The following is a 23,775-nucleotide window of genomic DNA, read 5'->3' as shown; positions in this document are numbered from 1 at the left end:
GATTCCTGCTCTCATTTGCATATATTACCAGTGGCAATGAGGTAAATAGTATAAAAATATAATTTTCCTTTGATGTCTCCTAAAATTGTCTATGGCCTCTGATCTGCATAAAATGCCAGTGGCAAAAGAGGTTAAGAAAACAGATAAAATGGATGTAGTTTAGCAAAGCAAGCAGCTATTGCGGTTATGTTTGGAATATATATGTACAGTATGCAGTAGCAGACAGACAGACAGACAGGCCCGGTGCAGCAAATTTCGGAAAGGTCATCAAAAATTAGATCTGACTTCATATCTAAATGACATTATACTGTAGGAGCATTCGAGAAATACAGAAACAGTTTTGGCCACCCATATGGAGAGGACATACAGTATATAATATAAGCTGGCCACAGTGACACTAGATAGTTGAACTCGACACCAAAATCCTGACATTGGCATCTGCAAGAGAACCGGTCTTCCATGCAAAGTATATTGATAAAAAAGAGGTGAGTATGCAAACAAGGGTTAGGGTGGTTGTAAACCCTTCCATATAAGTTACATAGTTAGTCTTGCTGAAAAAAGACAAAAGTCCATCCAGTTCAACCATAAAAGAAAAAAAAAAGTTATAATCCTATACCCACAGTTGATCCAAAAGAAGGTAAAAAAACCCATCAAAGCACGATCCAATTTGCTCCTGCTAGGAAAAAAATTCCTTCCTGATCCCCCGGAAATTCCCTTTATCAACTTTACCTATAAATGTTATATCCAGTTATATTCTGTGTATCCAAGAAAGAATCCAGGACTTTTTGAAAGCAATCCACTGAGCTGGCCAGAACCAACTCTTGAGGGAGTCTATTCCACATTTTCACAGCTCTCACTGTGAAGAAACCTTTCCGTGTTTGGAGATTACATTTCTTTTCCTCCGGACGTAAAGAGTGCCCCCTTGTCCTCTTTGATGACCTCAGGGGGAATAACTCTACACCGAGTTCACTATATGAACCACTAATGTATTTATACATGGAGATCATATCCCCCCCTTATGTATTATACATGGAGATCATATCCCACTTATGTATTTATACATGGAGATCATATCCCCCCTTATGTATTATACATGGTGATCATATCCCCCCTTATGTATTATACATGGTGATCATATCCCCCCTTATGTATTATACATGGAGATCATATCCCCCCTTATGTATTATACATGGAGATCATATCCCCCTTATGTATTATACATGGAGATCATATCCTCCCTTATGTATTATACATGGAGATCATATCCCCCTTATGTATTATACATGGAGATCATATCCCCCTTATGTATTATACATGGAGATCATATCCCCCCTTATGTATTATACATGGTGATCATATCCCCCCTTATGTATTATACATGGAGATCATATCCCCCTTATGTATTATACATGGAGATCATATCCCCCCTTATGTATTATACATGGAGATCATATCCCCCCCTTATGTATTATACATGGTGATCATATCCCCCCTATGTATTATACATGGAGATCATATCCTCCCTTATGTATTATACATGGAGATCATATCCCCCTTATGTATTATACATGGAGATCATATCCCCCCTTATGTATTATACATGGTGATCATATCCCCCCTTATGTATTATACATGGAGATCATATCCCCCTTATGTATTATACATGGAGATCATATCCCCCCTTATGTATTATACATGGAGATCATATCCCCCCTTATGTATTATACATGGAGATCATATCCCCCCCTTATGTATTATACATGGTGATCATATCCCCCCTATGTATTATACATGGAGATCATATCCCCCCTTATGTATTATACATGGAGATCATATCCCCCCTTATGTATTATACATGGAGATCATATCCCCCTTATATTTTATACATGGTGATCATATCCCCCCTTATGTATTATACATGGAGATCATATCCCCCCTTATGTATTATACATGGAGATCATATCCCCCCTTATGTATTATACATGGAGATCATATCCCCCCTTATGTATTTTACATGGTGATCATATCCCCCCTTATGTATTATACATGGAGATCATATCCCCCTTATGTACTATACATGGAGATCATATCCCCCTTATGTATTATACATGGAGATCATATCCCCCCTTATGTATTATACATGGAGATCATATCCCCCCTTATGTATTATACATGGAGATCATATCCCCCCTTATGTATTATACATGGAGATCATATCCCCCCTTATGTATTATACATGGAGATCATATCCCCCCTTATGTATTATACATGGTGATCATATCCCCCCTATGTATTGTACATGTTGATCATATCCCCCCCTTATGTATTTTACATGGAGATCATATCCCCCTTATGTATTATACATGGAGATCATATCCCCCCTTATGTATTATACATGGTGATCATATCCCCCCTATGTATTATACATGTTGATCATATCCCCCCCTTATGTATTATACATGGAGATCATATCCCCCCTTATGTATTATACATGGAGAGGATATCCCCCTTATGTATTATACATGGAGATCATATCCCCCTTATGTATTATACATGGAGATCATATCCCCCCTTATGTATTATACATGGAGATCATATCCCCCCTTATGTATTATACATGGAGATCATATCCCCCCTTATGTATTATACATGGTGATCATATCCCCCCTTATGTATTATACATGGAGATCATATCCCCCCTTATGTATTATACATGGAGATCATATCCCCCCTTATGTATTATACATGGTGATCATATCCCCCCTTATGTATTATACATGGAGATCATATCCCCTTATGTATTATACATGGAGATCATACCCCCTATGTATTATACATGGAGATCATATCCCCCCTTATGTATTATACATGGTGATCATATCCCCCCTTATGTATTATACATGGAGATCATATCCCTCCTTATGTATTATACACAGAGATCATATCCCCCTTATGTATTATACATGGAGATCATGCCCCCCCCCCCCCTTATGTATTATACATGGTGATCATATCCCCCCTTATGTATTATACATGGAGATCATATCCCCCCTTATGTATTATACATGGAGATCATATCCCCCCTTATGTATTATACATGGAGATCATATCCCCCTTATGTATTATACATGGAGATCATACCCCCCTTATGTATTATACATGGAGATCATATCCCCCCTTATGTATTATACATGGAGATCATATCCCCCTCATGTATTATACATGGAGATCATATCCCCCCTTATGTATTATACACAGAGATCATATCCCCCTTATGTATTATACATGGAGATCATGCCCCCCCCTTATGTATTATACATGGTGATCATATCCCCCCTTATGTATTATACATGGAGATCATATCCCCCTTATGTATTATACATGGAGAGCATATCCCCCCTTATGTAGTATACATGGAGATCATATCCCCCTTATGTATTATACATGGAGATCATATCCCCCTTACGTATTATACATGGAGATCATATCCCCCCTTATGTATTATACATGGAGATCATATCCCCCCCTTATGTATTATACATGGAGATCATATCCCCCTTATGTATTATACATGAAGATCATATCCCCCTTACGTATTATACATGGAGATCACATCCCCCCCTTATTTTTTATACATGGTGATCATATCCCCCCTTATGTATTATACATGGAGATCATATCCCCCTTATGTATTATACATGGAGATCATATCCCCGCTTATGTATTATACATGGAGATCATATCCCCCCCTTGTGTGGTATACATGGAGATCATATCCCCCCTTATGTATTATACATGGAGATCATATCCCCCCTTATGTATTATACATGGTGATCATATCCCCCTTATGTATTATACATGGAGATCATATCCCCCCTTATGTATTATACATGGAGAGCATATCCCCCCTTATGTAGTATACATGGAGATCATATCCCCCTTATGTATTATACATGGAGATCATATCCCCCTTATGTATTATACATGGAGATCATATCCCCCTTACGTATTATACATGAAGATCACATCCCCCCCTTATGTATTATACATGGTGATCACATCCCCCCTTATGTATTATACATGGAGATCATATCCCCCCTTATGTATTATACATGGAGATCATATCCCCCCTTATGTATTATACATGGAGATCATATCCCCCTTATGTATTATACATGGAGATCATATCCCCCTTACGTATTATACATGGAGATCACATCCCCCCCTTATGTATTATACATGGTGATCATATCCCCCCTTATGTATTATACATGGAGATCATATCCCCCCTTATGTATTATACATGGAGATCATATCCCCCCTTATGTGTTATACATGGAGATCATATCCCCCCTTATGTATTATACATGGAGATCATACCCCCCTTATGTATTATACGTGGAGATCATATCCCCCTTATGTATTATACATGGAGATCATATCCCCCCTTATGTATTATACATGGAGATCATATCCCCCCTTATGTATTTATACATGGAGATCATATCCCCCCTTATGTATTATACATGGTGATCATATCCCCATTATGTATTTCACATGGAGATCATATCCCCCCTTATGTATTATACATGGAGATCATATCCCCCCTTATGTATTATACATGGTGATCATATCCCCCCTTATATATTATACATGGAGATCATATCCCCGCTTATGTATTATACATGGTGATCATATCCCCCCTTATGTATTATACATGGTGATCATATCCCCCCTTATGTATTATACATGGAGATCATATCCCCCCTTATGTATTATACATGGTGATCATATCCCCCCTTATGTATTATACATGGAGATCATATCCCCCCTTATGTATTATACATGGAGATCATATCCCCCTTATGTATTATACATGGTGATCATATCCCCCCTAAATCTCCTCTTCAGTTCAGTTAGTTCAGCTTTTCACTTCCCTCTGAAAAATTGACTGGCCTGAGGTGATACACAGAGATTAAACAAATCCTCCTACATAAGTTGTACCTGTTTACCTGTAAGGTTCTCTTCTCTACATCCATTCAAACTGCAGAATTTTTGTGACTTGTTTGAGCTTTCAGAAAGCAGGGGGCTGAAGTTACACTCTGCAGAGCTCAGTTGATTGGAGGGAAGGAACACACCCCCTCCACACAGCACACAGGGACAGAGCTGCGGCTATCAATCACAGGCTGTGTGCTGGAGTTCCCTCCCCTGTCAGTGTTTTATCTCTTGGTGTCAGGAAAACTTGTCAGAAATTACTCATGCAGATAGCAGAGGAATGAGGCAGCAGACTGAAATTACACTTAGTGCTCTGGATTAAAGGAAATGTCTCTGTCCGCGTCCGTACAGTGAAATGTCCCTACTACAACCATGCATGATTCTTATTCCATCTTCTACTTGATGTGCTCAAAAAAAATTATATAAACACACATAGTGAATTATCCTCAGTATGAATACAGCTATATTGAAAGAATCGCACTCAGAAAATGTGTAGCAAATCCTTGCTTAATCACTCCACCATGTGATCATTTCTATACGCCTGTAATTCTTACCCTCTATATATTTAAAGATGCCTTATAGCAGGTACCACCAATAGAACTCTTTCATTTCACAACGTCTTCTTTTCCGCCCTCCTTTTCCATAGGAGATATATCCTCCGGAAAAATTAAATATAGTATAATACCATCAATAACTCCAAATGTGTCCTCTCGTGCTCCACTCTTAAATCAATGGTGACCACCAGTGACATGTGATATATCACTCCACACCTCGCAGACCATGCACCTTACCACACTACGTCAACCAAAAGGCATAGAGTAGAAACCGCACATCCCGATCCACAGTATTCCCAGTCTTCCAATAATATACAGATCAAAATGGCTCGGCGTTTTTTTCTTTGTGTATTACTTTTTTTAAAAACAGCAATTGCCCGTCTCCAGGACTTCTCCAGGGCTTCCCTCATGCTCTGGAACTCCAACCCCAATCCAACCCCAACCCCAATCCATCAGATTATCACCTACCCTCCTCACCTTTAGCCGCACCCTGAAAACACATCACTTCAGAGAAGCCTACCCCGCCCTCACCTAATTGCAAATCTCCTCCGCTCTTCCCACCACTCCATCCCCCACAGCTATTTCCTCCTGTACCACCATCCCCTCCCTCCTAGATTGTAAGCTCCAAGGAGCAGGGCCCTCGAATCCCTCATGTATTGTATTGTATTGTTACTGTACTGTCTCCCACTATAATGTACAGCGCTAAGCAAACTATTGGTGCTGTATAAATACTGTATAATAATAATAATATTCCAATAAAAGCACTTACAAACAAGTCAGAGTACATCAACATGTATTCATCATCAATGCAAAGCATTTGTTGGCTTCAAAACCTTATCCAAGATGGCCGCTATGCAACTTCCGGTGTACGCCTGATGTCACTTTCTGACATCTTTCGTCATTTTCGACTGCATCAAAGGATGTGATAGTCAGACAAGCGGCCAACTAAATACTCTCCCTCCGCCCTTAGCGTGGGCGGCGGTTGCCATCTTGGATAAGGGCACTAACTTCGTGGTGAACCTCTAAAGAGTGCAGCTTGCTTACAGATGATAGAATGCAACATGCAAAACAATATAAACATAGTTAATACATCTAAGATCAATAAGGTATTTGATAAATGACTAATATATCTAAAATTGATATTAATACAAAGAACATAAATAATGAACAATATCACTCACTGTAGCAGAAATACTGCTACAGGAAGGCACGGGTGTGCAAAATCACACACATATATATATTTATATATATACAGTATATATATACTGTGTATATATATATATATGTGTGTGTGTGTGTGATTTTGCAGTTCCAGGTAGGGGAACTACAAACTACACCCTACCCATGACACCACTCGCGGCCTCGGCTGTCAATCACCAAGTCCCGGTCAGTGATTCCCCGGTGATCTCTGAGGATTTCAGATGGGGGAGAGACCTGTATGTAAACAATACAGATCTCTCTTCTGTCAGCTCCTGCACACTGCATAGCAGAGCCATACAAAGCAGTGTGCTTAGAGTAAAACACACACACAGCCCACATAGTAAAACAGCACTCAGTTAACCCTTTGAATGGCCCTCATGTTAACCCCTTCCTGCCCAGTGTCATTAGTATAGTGTCAGTGCTTTTTATTAGCACTGATCACTGTATTGGTGTCACTGGGGATGTCGGTGACACCAAGTCAGTTCCCCCCAGTGTCATAATGCCCACCGCAGTCCCGCTATAAGTTGCTGATTGCCGTCATTACTAGTAAAAAAAAAAATCCAAGTATGTATACCGCTAACCAATTCATTTACACGTATTGGGATATTTTTTTTAGCAAAGACATTTGATTTTTAAAATTTTTTTTACTGGACATGTTTAATAGCAAAAAGTCAAAAATACAGGTTTTTTTTCAAAACTGTCAGTCTTTTTTTTTATAGTGCAAAAAATAAAAACTCACAAATGATAAAAAGCTCTATTCGTGGGGAAAAAAGGACAGAAATTTAATTTGGGTGCAGCGTTGCATGACCGTGCAATTTTCAGTTAAAGTAATGCAGCGCCGTAGCACAAAAAATGGTCTGGTCAGGAAGGGGGGTAAATCTTCTGGAGGGCAAGGGGTTAAGAAAAAAATATTACCTTTTGTATCACTTTAACCACTTTAATACCGGGTACTTTCATCCACTTGCTACTCAGGCCAATTTGCAGCTTTCAGCGCTCACACTTTGAATGGCAGTTGCACAGTCATGCAACACTGTACCCATAATACATTTTTATAATTTTTATCACACAAATAGAGCTTTCATTTGGCTCTATTTAATCACCACTGAGTTTCTATTTTATGCTAAATAAATGAAAAAAGACCAAAAATTTTGAAAAAAAAAAAACCCGTTTATCTTCGTTTCTGTTATATAAGTTTGCAATTAAATAATCTTTCTTCATAAACTTAGACCAAATGTATTCTGCTACATTTCTTTGGAGAAAATAACCCAAATCAGTGTTTATTATTTAGTCTGTAGGATTGTTAAAGTCCAAAAACTATGGTATACATCTGAAAATCTATCAAATCTGATGCAGCGATGGCCATCTCATTTCTTGATAACAGAATAGTACAATACTCCCCAAATTACCCCTTTTTGGACAGCAGACAGTCCAAAGTTTTTAATAAGAGGCATGCCGAGTTTTTTTAAAGTTGTGATTTTTTTTGTAACAATTTTTTGGAAATTGAAGAAATTTAAAAAAATAGCTTTCTTCCTTTGTTTTTGTTTTTTTTTTTATACATGCTGTCACCAGTGCAATGTCATCATATAACTGGTGTGGCGGTGATCAGGGACAGTGACTGGTGACAGTATGCAAAAAAAGTATATATATAAATATATATATATATATATATATTTATTTTTTATTACTTTTTTTTAAAGATTTTTTTTTAACACACTGTCACCAGAGCAATACAGTGTTACCATAGCAACATTATACAACTATGATTACTTAAAAATGTGAATTTCACTGGTATAGGCAACCATTTTTACTGAAAGAAATGGATTAGTTCACTATATGCTATTGTTGTACGCTGCGATTGGCCACAGCTAATTACTGGTACAGATGTGCCATGTGATCACTGTGACCAATCACTGAGATCAACACAATAGTACACAATGGATGGCATAAATGAACACCATCCATTGTGTACAATTGCCATGTGATCTGCTGTGATTGGTCACAGCAATCACATGGTACTGGCAAACAGATCTCGCCGCAGCATCATATGACGTCCACCCAAATCGATGAGTTTTATTTGCAATATTTTTTCTTTTTTACAAAAGCGGAGTTACTTTTTAAAAAATTGAGTAAATACTTGTGAGCTACTATGGTGGTATTGACAAAAAACTATCTACTTAAATAAATAAAAATAAATAATTAAAGTGGTGCATCAACACTAGTACACATACTCATAAAACTGTGTATAATAAACAAATAATAAATGATAAATTGTGTCGCGCTCTACCCAACAGTATATTCCTTGTGATAAATAATAATAATATAAATTCTCCCACATCCGCGCAACTGTTTACTATCTCAAAAAATATTTTTTAGCGGGTATAACCTATTTATCCAATCAAAGATGAAAAGTAAGATGCCATACCAAAAACCTTGGTGACAATGATAATGTTATTAATGCAAGTGAAATATACCAATCATATGTGACATCAAATAATGTGATTGAAAATTCTGAAAAATAAAAATGAAAAAATAAAATAAAATATAATAAAAAATGAAAAATAAATTACAAATGTCAAAAATGTGAAAAATATTATATAAATAAAAATATGAAATAAAATGAAATAAATATATATATATATATATATATATATATATATACATATATATATATATATATATATATATATATATATATATAAAAGTCCTCTTTGTGATCTCACTGTACTGACCTTACTCTATAGCCCAACCATATAGGTTGCTATATTATTATTATTATTATTATTATACAGTATTTATAAAGCGCCAATAGTTCGCTCAGCGCTGTACATTACAAAGGGGGACAGAACATGTGACAGAACAATACCAATACAATGCAAAACATGAGGGGATTGAGGGCCCTGCTCTTTCGAGCTTACAATCTAGGAGGGAGGGGATGGTGGCACAGGAGGAGATAGCTGTGGGGGATGGAGTGGTAGGAAGAGTGGAGGAGGTCGGCAAGTTAGCAGGGGGTGGGGTAGGCTTCCCTGAAGAAATGGATTTTCAGGGTGCGCCTAAAGGAGAGGAGAGTAGGTGATAATCTGATGGGTTGGAGCAGGGAGTTCCAGAGGATGGGTGACGCCCTGGAGAAGTCCTGGAGGCGGGCATGGCAGGAGGAGACCAGGGAACTAGAGTGAAGGAGGTCTTGTGAGGAGCGGAGTGTGCGTGCTGGGCGGTACTTGGATATTAGGTCAGTGATGTAGTTCGGGGCAGTATGGTGGACGGCTTTGTACGTCAGTGTTAGGATTTTGAATTTGATCCGTTGTGCAATCGGAAGCCAGTGGAGGGATTGGCAGAGGGGGGTGGCGGAGACAGAGCGGTTGGAAAGGTGAATGAGCCTGGCAGCCGTATTCAGGATCGACTGAAGTGGGGATAGCCAGCGGCGAGGCAGGCCAGTGAGGAGGGAGTTGCAGTAGTCGAGTCGTGATATGATGAGGGAGTGGATGAGCTGTTTAGTGGTTTCTGGGGTTAGGAACGTGCGGATTTTGGCGATGTTGCGGAGGTGGAGTCTGCACGAGTTTGTTAAAGATTGGACTTGGCGCTGGAAGGATAGGTTGGAGTCCAGAATGACACCAAGTACTCTGGCCTGCGGGGCGGGCTTGATGGTGGCGTTGTTGGACATGATGAAGTCAGTGGGGGGTGGTGTCCGGGCTGGGGGGAAGACAAGAAACTCGGTTTTGGAGAGTCCTATAAAGTCCTTATTTGAACCAGATATAAGATGTTGGTGCTAACAATCAGATATTAGGGACTGACATTTCTATAATGTTTTAATTTATTATTTTGTGTCCATAAGAATGTACAGTAGATGTACATATTTGCATTAGCTTCCTTCATACTGAGTCAGGTGGTCTGGCCATTAACTTTCTGCAATTGTGCTGAGAATATCCATATTCCCAGCAGAATTCTCAAGGGTTTGTATTAAGTGACGGCCTATCCGCTATGTACGCTATTTTAACCGACAGGCTAATACCCTAAAAAGTAGATCTAATGAAGTTAAGTGTCTCTAGGAAATTGACTTAAGCCATTTGAATAGTCTGACATGAAAGCAAAGCGCTACACTGAGAGTGACTGGCCTCGTACATCAATCCGCCGTGTTCTAAAATAGATTTCTTATTTTCAATGAAGCATTGATGAATGATTCTCAGGTGGAGTAGTCTGCCAGGGATATGGCATTTCTGAAAAGTCATTTTTCATTTGACTCGGAAAATTGATAAATTGCTGGAGAGATGATAAGAGTGTCTGATAATTTGATGTGTTGTTTCACAGGAAAGTTCTTTTTATTTTAGAAACACAAAATCCGCAATGGCATTCTGTACAGGCGACACACCGCTAAGTGATGGAATAAAAAACACACGTCTGCAGAACCTTTAAAAAAAAAAAAAAAGAACTAAGAAATAAAATTGGTTTTATGTATCGGAATATGAAATTGTAGGAGAGATGTGCTTTCAGAAGTCTAAAGAAAATTTGCTGACTCAACATATTTGTGGATTGATTTTCTCATTACAAACTGAGAATGAGACAGTGAGGGGGGATTGTATTCATTGCAGGCTGTTAACCCATCCCCCACAATTTTTAATTCCAATTAAGGGAATGTTTGATCACACAATGCACTGGAGCAGCTTGAGTTTGGTGTTAACACTTCGACTTCCAAAGATGTATAACACACCTTCATTTAGCCCAAGAGGTAATGGTAGAGGGGGGTTAGACATGGAATTTCATAGGTTATCAAAATGCGGACAAAGTCATTAGCAATTGTCCTGTATTCAGCAGCTTGCCACAAAGATTGGGACCCTCTCTCCCTTCCCCTCCCTCCCTTTCCCCTCCAGGAGAGGACATTCACCCAAGTTGAGAAATCGAAGTGTATCTGGCCAAAGAGAGCACCAAATGAAAAATCCTTATGAGTCCAAAGTCTTTCTTGTGCAACTGATTACAACAAGCAGGGCAAAAGACAGACAATACGTTTCGGAAGCCCTGAAATGCATTGGCTGCTTTTTGCCCTGCTTGTTGTAATCAGTTGAACAAGAAAGACTTTGGGCTTCTGAGGATTTTTCATTTGGGGACCAATTATACCTTCTCTTAAGCCAGCCATACACGGGTTGAATTCCGAAATAATTTTCTTTTGAAAATCTTTTCTACAAATTTTTGTTCGAATTTCCCACCATTATTGGGTCACAGAAACGGACGCTTTTCGTATGACGATCGAATTTGAGTGATTGGGCATGTTGGAAATTTTTTGAAAAACAAACTAATTTTGAATCAATGTTGAGAGAATTGTGCAAGAAATATACTGTATAGTTGTGACCTGGAAAGAAAAGAAAATTCTTGGCCATGAAAATTCTTTTCTGTAGCAACATGAGGAGAAATTTAAGGGTTGGTTGGTTGAATCAATGGTGGCACCATCACATTACAAAATGCACAAAATTTCTGATTTTCTAAAGAAAATATGTTCGGAATTTGATCCATTTATGGCCTGCATTCGGCTCTGTTCAGCCCTCTTGCATGGGGGAACTGGTAGTCCCGCTTGTGATATTTATAGCGCTATGTTTACTTCAGTGGGCTGTCCTATACACATTTGTCACCTCAAAGTGATCTAAACAGTATATTGTAGAAATCTTCTCCATCTACACCTCCTCCCTTGATAAACTCCCATGACTTCAAGTACAATCTCTATGCTGATTACACACAAATCTATCTTTCTACCCCTCACCTCACCCCTTCAGTCTCCTCTCGCATTACTAACCTACTAAGTGGCATATCTGCATGGATGTCACTCCACTTCCTCAAACTCAATCTTTCTAAAATGAAGCTCTTAGTATTCCCTCCAGCCCGTGCCCCCTCCCCTGACTTCTCCATCAGATCAATAATACAACCATCAGTCCCTCCCCTCATGCCAGGGTACTAGGTGTAATCCTAGACTCCCATCTGTCCTTTCAGCCCCAAATTCAATCACTGTCCAAATCTTGTAGACTTCACCTCCACAACATCTCCAAGATACGCCTGTTCTTAACCTCTGAAACTACTAAGCAACTTATTCACTCCCTGGTTATATCTCGCCTTGACTATTGTAACTCCCTCCTTATTGGCCGACCTCATCGCAGGCTATCCCCTCTTCAGTCTAACATGAATACTGCTATCAGACTCATCCACCTTACCAACTGTTCCATATCTGCCACCCCTCTCTGCCAATCCCTCCACTGGCTTCCCATTGCCCAATGAATAAAATTCAAAACATTAACAATAACATTTAAAGCCATTTATAACTCTGCCCCAAATTACATCAACAATCTTGTCTCCAAATATCACCCAAACCATCCTCTCCACTCCTCCCATGACCTCCTGTTCTCTAGCTCCCTTGTCTCCTCCTCCGATGCTCTTCTCCAGGACTTCTCCAGACCCTCCCCTATCCTCTGGAACTCTCTACCCCAATCTATCTGACTATTGCCTACACTGCCCACTTTTAGGCGATCTCTGAAAACCCATCTCTTCAGGTAAGCCTATCCTGCCTTCAGCTAATAACCAAATCTTCTATTCCTCCTATCAGTTTTTTCCTTCTCAGTTATTACCTTTTGTACCACCAGAACTCTCCCTTTTAGATTGTAAGCTCCCAGGAGCAGGGTCCTACTAACCCCCTTGTATTGAACTGTATTGTTGCTTTATTGTCTCAATTTATATTGTAAAGTGCTGAGCAAACTCTTGGCGCTATATAAATCCTGTATAATAACAATAATAAAGTTCTGACAGGGTACAACTAGGCCCAGTGGGAAGCACAAGTGCCTGGCAACACTTACAGAGTTAGTAGCAGCAGTTCTGTAACTTGAGATGTTGCCAACAGCTTCTGCAAAGGGGAGCAGGAATGAGGCCTGGCCAAACTGAACCAATTGGGAGGCTTCTAATGGTGGAAATAACAAAATCCCTGCGCTTTCCCTACTCCTTTAGAACTTCACCCAAGATGGCCACAGAGGTCAAGAGGGGCTTTAGCATCCAACTGGACAGGTGTTCTCCTGGTGATCGCAGAAAATCATAGAGGAGCTAAGTTCCTCACAACTTCCTCCCCTTCTGCATTTCCACTCCGGTCGAGGGCCACCTACAGTGGGGAGTATAGGCCGCACCTGTCAACATGTAGATAACACATGCACATGGAAGTATTGGTGCATGCTTGAATCCTGCTGAATCCTGTAATAGATTTCTAAGGGAGGCTGTCCACAGCAACAATGTCATCTGAATGGGGAAATACTCTCCAAATGTATGCCTTTTGACAACAGATGGTCATGAGCATGAGCAGGGCCGTGGATAAGGTAGTAGCACCAGTCCTCCTGTATGGAGCCCAGGCCAGAAGGAGGGCCCAGGCTGTTGGGTGAATTGGATGTGGGCAGGGAGGGTGATCAGCATGATGGGGGGGGTGGCAGTTACTTGAACCGATTCCCTATATGACCCTCTTTGCAGCAGCTGAGAGCCAGCTTCTTCTCTTCTCCCTTCTGCTGGCTTTCAGCTGCTGCAGAGAGAGCCATACAGGGGTTCCAGCAATTGCTCCCCCACCTCACAAGTTTTGGATAAAGTGGAGAGGAATTAGAACACCTATCAGTTTTTATTGGCTCTGAGGAAGAGGTTATGTCCTTGAAACGTGTTAGCCAGTTGGTCATCCAGGGTTCCATCGTATGGACTCAGATGTTGTTTGGATCATACGTCTTGTTCAGTTTGACATGCCTGTGTTATTATGTCCATTGTGAGTATGATACCTATTTTTGTTTCTTTAATAAATTATTTTAAATGATAATGCACTAGGTTGGTGCGCCCTTTTTCTGTTTCTCCATTTGTATCCAGTTTTTATTGCTGTCTGTGCCTCCATTAGGAAGATTAAACATCTCTATTTGTTCTGTTTATTGTATCATTGAAAGTTAAAGAAATTCATGAATTTTGGGTTAACACCAGAACAGGTGAAGGAGGAAATCTTCCAGTGGGGACACTAGTTTTGGTGACACCCTGGGATTCCCTCACTATGGGACAAGAAGATAAGGGAACTCTCCCCAATGGGACAAAAAAAAAATGGCAGGGGTTATGACCCTTCCTTACCCTTTCCAAAATAGTTCTAATTTAAGAATATGTAAATATTTGAATGTCCAGAGCCTGGCCATGGTTCTACTTTATTTCCATGTCTAAAACATTATAGATTTGCTTTAAAACTATGGCACAATTCCCACTGAACAAGGCTAGTTGACAGCTATGTAAATGTGTATTAGACGTTGAGTACATTTGGCACTCAATATTCTGTAGGAAACAAAAGACCGACTCTCCTAATTCATGTTCTCATTAGCCTCAAGTATTGATGCCCGCACATTATTTTACACTTGTTTTATACGCCCTGATTTTAGTTGCCCAAATTGTTAATTCGTACCGCACATCTTCTCCATCCTCAGAGCTGCCAGAATTTCCTTACATTTGTATTGCATTAAGTCCCATTATAAGAGATTAGGTTGCAAATCCCTTCATAAGGATAAGACAGCAAGTAGGAGCCTGGAAAGGAAAGCTCTTTTTATGCGTACGGCATCAAAGTGATCCCAATGCTCTGAAGACTCAGCCGCTCCTTCAACATTCACTGTCAGTTTTCTAAAATGTAGGCCTGACAGAAGCTGTAATAGATTCTTCCATTATTTGATTTGTGCTTCGTACAAGAAATATATTCAGTTTTCTTAAGAATATCAGAATTCTCTATGGGTTGGATCCAGAGGATGATTTGCTGGCACTAATAGCTATTTTTATACTAGAATAGCCCCAATTCTAACAGTTATAATTCTGGTATCAGAATGCTTCCACTGTGCGAGAAGAACAGCTGTGCACAATCCCTTTAAATGGGACATTTAAAGGGATTTTCCAAGTTGAGATACCGTATTTATGGCTTGCCATCTTCCAACATTTTGCAATGTGCTTTTTTTGTTGTCTGTTTTAACTGTTTATTTTTTAACTTTATTTTTCCAATAGCAAACAGATGAGTGGTGGAATTTCAGTGGTGTTGATTTTGATGCAAAATCCTTGATTTACAATAGCTGGCTTTAAAATTTTGGCAAATCAGAAAATCTATTTTTTTTATTATTAAGCTGCTTAGATGTCATTTGTTTGAATAAAAATAAAAATCTACTTTATTTATTGACAAAGTGTGCGTTTTTGGGGAAGTATATTTAGGGTAGGTTAGTTTTTTAATGTGGTGTTCTTTTTGTGTATGTTTTCTGTCTTTCTTCTTTATTTTTTAGCTTTTAATTGATATTCGTGGACTAGCACTTTAAATGTTTTATTTTACTTTTTTCACTGTCTGATTTCTTTCTGTGATAAAACAACTAATATAATGGGGCTGATGAGCGGTCATTTGTTTGCACAAGAATACTAAAAGAGAGTTTCTATAACCCCTCAGGTTAGTAGCCAAGTAAAGTCCATTCAACTGTTAAAAACCATCAATACTATTTTTTTTTTTTGCTTTCCCTATGACTTCAAAGCATTTCCACAATATGGAGAAATTTAGATTTGATGTTTGCCTTCTGATTTTTGTAGATTTTTTGGTAAAGTGAAAACTCTTAATGTTGCTCTTTTTAAGTGTATAGCTGTAATTCTTAGTTGTGTTGTCCTCTGTATAGTTGGCAGACTAATACAGAGCACCCCCCACAGTACAGAGCACCCCCATAATACAGATTCCCCCCAAACTACAGGTACCCCCACTATACAGAGCTTCATCCTACAGTACAACACTCCCCCTACAATGTACAGAGCCTCCTAACAGTACAGAGATTCCCTCCACAGTACAGAGCACCCCCCCCCCCTACACACACACACACACACATAGTACAGAACTCCCCTCCACAGTACACAGCCCATCTACAGTACAGAGCTCTCCCCACAATATAGAGCCCCCCACATTACAGAGTTCTACACACACTACAGGTCCCTCCACAGTACAGAGCTCCCCCTCTAAAGTACAGAGCTCCCCTCCACAGTACAGACCCCTTCCCCACACATAGTACAGAGCTCCTTTCCACAGTTCAGAGCCCTCCCACATTGTAAGGATCTCCCCTCCATAGTACACAACCCCCTAAGTAGTACAGAGCTCCCCTCCACAGTCCAGAGCCCCCCTCCCCACATAGTACAAAACCCTTCCCCCTGCCAATATAGTACAGAGCCCCCTCAACATTACAGAGCTCCCCTCCAAAGTACAGAGTCCCCCTACATAGTACAGAGCTCCCCTCCACAGTACAGTGAAGACTGCAGGAAAAGCAGAGAAGTTGGTGTGGCTCAGCTCACCAGAGCCTTTTCAAGAGGGAAACACAGAAGCTGGCAGAGGAAGTGAGCAGAGCAGAAAGCTTCCTCACTGGCTTCTGTGTTTAACAATGGCAAGTTGTAGAGGACAGGGCAGTGCCAGAGGTGGTAGGGAGTTCTGACACATTCTGGCTGAAAAAAAAGTCCTGCTTTGAATCATCAAAGCAATCTGCACTCCTTCACCATTTTATTTTTATGTTTTGAGTCACATTCTGGGTACTCATTGAAGGGAAGCCTTGCCTCATGTGAGCAGCCTAACCTAAGACAGTGAGATTGTTACATGGCTGTATTTTTTTAATTTTTTCAAACAAATAGGTGTTGAAGTCCCACCACCTCTTAGATATGCCTGTTTTGAGATTTTATTGCTGTCCCTGCTGAAGAGCCTCTTAATTTCTACTTGTCCTGGAAACCGCTGTCATATGGGACAGAATGTCACTGAAAATGTAAAATGTTGCAGTTGTCACCGGACACGAGGGTAGGAATGATCTACCAATGGCAGGGGTGGACTAACCATTTGGAAACTTGGGCATTGCCCGAGGGCCCTGGGTCAGTAGGGGTCCCCATGAGATGCCCCTGGTACCTTTTTCATAGGCTTTTTTGAGTTTGGGCAAGGACACAGGGGCCCCACGATCCCCTACTGCCTGGGGGCCCCATGAGTTGTCAGTCTGCCCCTGACCAATGGACACCTAATCACATTGGAAATATTTCCTTCAACTTGGTTTTGTTTCTCCAGGACAGGATGAAAAAAGAAACCTCCTTAAAAGGAAACAGACAGGGAAAAAAAAAAAACTTGCAGGGATTTTATTTATTTTGTTATTTATTACAGGTACATGTATAGTGCTGTCAATTTATGTAGCGCTTTACACATATAATTGTACTTTCACATGAGTCCCTGTTCTCAGGGAGCTTCCTATCTAAGGTCCCAAACTCATACTCATACAGTCAGGTCCATAAATATTGGGATATCGACACATTTCTAACATTTTTGGCTCTATACACCACCACAATGGATTTGAAATGAAACAAACAAGATGTGCTTTAACTGCAGACTGTCAGCTTTAATTTGAGGGTATTTACATCCAAATCAGGTGAACGGTGTAGGAATTACAACAGTTTGCATATGTGCCTCCCACTTGTGAAGGGACCAAAAGTAATGGGACAATTGGCTTCTCAGCTGTTCCATGGCCAGGTGTGTGTTATTCCCTTATTATCCCAATTACAATGAGCAGATAAAAGGTCCAGAGTTCATTTCAAGTGTGCTATTTGCATTTGGAATCTGTTGCTGTCAACTCTCAGATGAGATCCAAAGAGCTGTCACTATCAGTGAAGCAAGCCATCATTAGGCTGAAAAACCAAAATAAAACCATCAGAGAGATAGCAAAAACATTAGGCGTGGCCAAAACAACTGTTTGGAACATTCTTAAAAAGAAGGAGCGCACCAGTGAGCTCAGCAACACCAAAAGACCCGGAAGACCACGGAAAACAACTGTGGTGGATGACCAAAGAATTCTTTCCCTGGTGAAGAAATTTAATTTCAAATCCATTGTGGTGGTGTATAGAGCCAAAAATGTTAGAATTGTGTCGATGTCCCAATATTTATGGACCTGACTGTACATACTAGGTCCAATTTAGGCAGGAGCCAATTAGCCTACAATTTTAACCATTTAACAAAAGTTTAGACTAGAAATGCATTTGGAAAACATTTACAGTTTTATGTGTGAGCAAAAATACCAGCGCATTGCCTTTTATATTTACGTGTTCTGACCTTTAATGTACAGTAGATGAGAAAGACACTTTCTATTCTGTTATGTATTAGAACATTTTGGTGTGGTATTGGATAGGATAGCTTTTACAGAACCTGTTCACAATGTTTCGGAAGGGAAGAACTATCACCAGTTGCTGGCCTGCTTCTGAACAATGCTAGTTGCATGACAGCCTAATTGGTCCTTAGGCTTTGGTACTTTCACTGTTACAGCACAAGAATGCAGATAAAAAAAACGTAAGCTTCACCTGAGATTTCTTAATCTACATGCTTTTCTTAGATCAGGGACGCCGGCACTTTTCAGGAAGGTCATCAATAGTTTACTCTATAAAACTCGAAGTAGAGGGTAGATCATGATGATTGATACCTATGCTTATGCCACAACAAACTTTTTTTTAAAAGAAACCGTGACTTTAATTGCATACATTGAATGGGTGTCATTGAAATAAATGGGTTTTGGCTTGTCATGCGACTTTATGTGTCATAAGTCGCATGCCAAGTCACACTAGTGTGAACCAAGCATTAGCCCCAAACCAACTTCCCCTTTATAGGTTATTTCTCTGCATTTTTTTACTTTACCATGGTTCCTGTAGCAAGAAACAGCTTTTATTAGTCCCTGTACTGTCTTCACTAGGCTTGTACTTTTCTTACAGGTGCAGCTGCTGGGAGCTCAGTTCCTATTGATGTAGATTTTCCCCCAGAACTACATCTCCCAGGAGTCCCATTCCTGTTCACAGTGTGGAGAGATTCTTGGAAATTTAAGTGAAAGTTCAGTTAACTATACTTAAATTTACTCCCACTCCCATTCTAAGTCTATTCTATCTACCCTGTGAATGGAAATGTGTATATTCATCTATTATGAGGGCACTCCGCTCTGGTCACATGATCGGGTCACAGTGCTGGTCTCAGTGTAGAGGATGGACAGCAGTTGCCCCATAGTAAGCCTATGGGTGAAGTCATCACCCAAGGTCTGCAGCCTTTGTCTTCTCTCTCCTCTTCACTAAAGCCGATGCTGGGACCTGATCATGTAACTGGACTGGAGCACCCTCAGAATAGGTAAGTATATATCTTTCCCTTACTCCGTAGAAATAATAGGTTTACAATGGAGGTGGGAATAGATGTATAGCTAGTGTTTGACTGAAATTCCACTTTAAAAGGGTTGTATAGGCTGAAGGTTTTTTTACCTTCATACATTCTATGCATGAAGGTAAAAACCTTCTGTGTACTGCTCCACCCCACAGACCTCCGCCCCCCCCCCCCCAATACTCCCCTGAGGCCCTTCTCGATCCAACACTGCGCATGGGAGCCTCAGCTGTCCCAGGACTCCCTCTCTTCACTGGCTACTGTCAATCACAGCCAGTGAGCCAATGAGGAGAGAGTGGGTGATGAGGGAAGGGCAGATCAGTGATGCGGCTCTGTGTCTTATGGACATTTAAAACAGGGCTCAGGAGCAAGCATGCACCATGTCCCCCATAGCAAGCAAATTGATATTGGGGACACTAGTCAAAGGGGAGGGGCCAGGATAACCAGCAGGGAACCCAATAAGAAGAGGCTAGGGGTTGCTCTGTGCAAAACCACTACACAGAGCCATTAAGTATGACATGTTTATTATTTTTTCTTTTTTAAATTTGAACCACTTTAAGACAGCAGCTATATTTTGATGAGAAGGAGATACATGTATATGAAGTGGGACATAGAGCAGTGGGTATAGTCAGAATGCTGTAGTCCAGTAGGTACAGTAGCTGGCATAGCTTGTTGAGATTTCAGTGCAGCAGAAGCATTGTATTGTCAGCCTTATAGGAGAACACTGGATTTCTGGCATATCAACAAGTATTTTTGGTACCTTTTTAAAGAGATAAATCAACAAAATTAAACTGGGAAACCAACAACCAAAGAGGTTCTGTTGTGAACCTGTACAGAGTAATAGCTCACATACCAAGATTGGACAGTGGTGGATGGGTTCATTTGGGAGACTGGAATAGCCAAGTCTGGATAGTCATTGCTAAATTAAAATCTGGGTTCATGGATCTGCTCATCTCTAAATGTAAATAAAATACCACTTTGGCTACTTGTAGTTAAATGTATACATGATGAATATGTAATCTCATTGATATGCTTAATATTACTTTGAACGTCCCTTTTCATACTTGGTGCCTCTTCTCTCTGCAGGTGCTGTGTGCTAATATATCAGGTGTTGGAAAAAGTGGAAGTTTAAAACCAGGAGGATCCATATCCACACTTAAACATATATGGACAGAAAGTAGCAAGGACTTGTCTATAAGTCGACTCCTTTCACAGACTTTTCATGGCAAAGATAACCAAACCTCCTTGGATATGAGATATGACACTCCAGAACCGTACACAGAACAAGAGCTGTGGGAATGGCTGAGGAACTCAACAGACCTGCAAGGACCTCGTTCAAGGTCCAAAAGAAGGCCAATTGTGAAGACGGGCAAGTTCAAGAAAATGTTCGGCTGGGGGGATTTCCATTCCAACATCAAAACAGTGAAGCTAAATTTGTTGATAACAGGGAAAATTGTAGATCATGGCAACGGAACCTTCAGCGTTTACTTCCGACACAATTCAACTGGTCAGGGGAATGTATCTGTCAGCTTGGTCCCACCGACCAAAATAGTGGAATTTGACCTGGCCCAGCAAACGGTGATTGATGCTAAAGATTCCAAATCCTTCAACTGTCGCATTGAGTATGAGAAGGTTGACAAGGCCACCAAGAACACTCTTTGCAACTATGATCCTTCAAAAACTTGCTATCAGGAACAGACCCAAAGCCATGTGTCTTGGTTATGCTCCAAACCCTTCAAAGTGATCTGTATTTATATTTCATTTTATAGTACAGATTATAAACTAGTACAAAAGGTGTGTCCTGATTATAACTACCACAGTGATACGCCCTATTTCCCTTCTGGTTGACAATAATATGTATGCAAGACTTACCTCTAAGGAATTAATAAAAGTACCGGGCTGGATCCTTAAACCAAGAAAGTCCCATCAATTGCCTGGAATGTGTCTACAAATGATTTAACTCTACATTAAAACGAAAATACTTTTATATTGGAAAATTTATCAGATGCAATTTAATATCCCCAAATCACTCCATATTTCATTTACTAGATGTAACCCTCTGTGGATATAAAGCAAAATGCATATTGTAAGTGGTCGCTTTTGAAGATCCTTGTTAAGAGAGATTTCATTGTCCAACCCATAACATTTTGTGACAGATCTACAAGGAACCAAAAGGATTAGCCATGCTTAAAGCTTTCTTATATCTTCATAGTATGGAGATGTTACTCTGTTGTGCTACGCTCCAGTATACATGGCTTATACCTATCTCTGGAGATACTCTAAGCGGAAAATAAAATATCTTAGGAAAGTATACTGAAAAAAAAACAAAACAGCTAAAGTGTGTGATAATCGTGGAAAGCTTACAAAGGTCATTATCGAGAACCCAACAAATGCAACTCTAAAAAAAGGCACATTGATGATAGTGAATGATGGGTATCCGATAGTTAAAGATGGAGAGCCGTTTAAAATTAACATGCTGGAATACATAAACATGAGACACTTAAAGGAATGCTCTAACCAGCTGTAGACTCTAGTCTAGTTATTTTGATCATGGAAGCAAGACTTAAGTCAAGAGTTGGGTCTCCATGGTTTAACAGTCACAAATCTCTTCTTTAACAGTCTGTGATTGACTGTATTTAACTGTTAAGAAGAGAGTTTTGGCAATTGTACCATGCAGATGTTTGTTAAGAAATAGCTTGCATCGATTTCCAGAGACAGCTTAGCTGGATCTAAAAGGTATATTGTTGTGAGGACCACCCTCACAAAATCCTTGAATTTCCAAAGATAGGTTAATTAAAGGCTAGGTTCATTCTAAACAGATATTTCTGTTTTGGTTGCACACATTGCTTGCTGGTTTCTTTTATTTCATAAGGACTCCTATTGATATCTCTTGTGAAAAAAATATGGCACAGCGCATGATGGGGCAGATGATTGGACCTAGAAATCTAGTTATGGAAACATTACAATGGGAGTTCTCATGATATAAAAGCAAATCACTGAACATATCACACCTATGACTAGAACTGAAAAATCAGTCTTAAGAGGACTGATCCTCTGTTTAAAGAAGCAAAAGCCTTCTTGTGGACACCATGTAAATTGCAAATGGTGGAAATCTTTATGAAAATCTATTGTATACTTCAATATCCTAGTCTACATTTGTATGAATGGTTTGTATTGTATATAGTTTAACCAGTGTTACTTGAGCAGCTTATTAATATAACTAGTAAATGTTTCTGCTTGTTATTGGTTCAATACAATCAAAGGACTATGACGAGTTCATGTTAATTGACTTAGCTGTAAACTTCATGAATACAAAACAAAGGACATAATTATGTACAAAGCATTTATTCCGCTAAAGTATTGTTGAAAAGCTGAACATATACCACATTGAAGTCTGTATGCATTTAGATATTTTATTTCTGGAAAAAAAATTGTATATAAAATAAAATTACATAAAGTTGAGTTTAAATATTTTAATGTGGTCGTTTAGTCTTTGGTCAAGATATGAGAAAGGAAAAAAAGCAAACAAGATACTGGAGCAAACATAAGAAATGGGAAAGGGGTTGTGTGAGCAAAACATACATTCGTTCACAAGGAAGTGCTAAGGATTATCATGAAAGTTGAGTAATATTGTGCACTTCAGCCAGAAGGAACAATTCACTCAGCCAGTGAAGGAGCTTTTTAGGCCAGTTCTGCTCTCCTGTAACTGGTAGGCTCCCTTTAATAATGTTAACTGAAGATTCCCTCAAGTTAATTTGGATTTATATTCGAGACTCAGTTTTTTTCAGTCAAATAAATCTGAAATATTGCATCTTGAAGTGTTAACTAACCCTAATTTTTTTTTAC

At 39.6% G+C, this 23,775-nt stretch overlaps 1 protein-coding gene across 1 annotated transcript in view; it reads left to right on the top strand.

The window, feature by feature from the left end:
• NXPH1 (neurexophilin 1) overlaps window positions 1–23,398 on the top strand; it is a 450,681-nt gene extending 427,283 nt beyond the window's left edge. The window contains exon 3 of the mRNA XM_089654594.1: window positions 21,016–23,398. Coding sequence (XP_089510720.1) covers window positions 21,016–21,777 — 762 coding nt within the window. The 3' untranslated portion in view covers window positions 21,778–23,398. The remainder of the gene's footprint in view (window positions 1–21,015) is intronic.
• The last annotated feature ends 377 nt before the right edge of the window (window positions 23,399–23,775 follow it).

This window comes from Staurois parvus, unplaced genomic scaffold (genome assembly GCF_062004578.1).
Source record: "Staurois parvus isolate SC_StPar_1 unplaced genomic scaffold, SC_StPar_1.0 ptg000779l, whole genome shotgun sequence".
Taxonomy (NCBI): domain Eukaryota; kingdom Metazoa; phylum Chordata; class Amphibia; order Anura; family Ranidae; genus Staurois; species Staurois parvus.
This window is presented reverse-complemented; position numbering and strand designations above follow the sequence as displayed.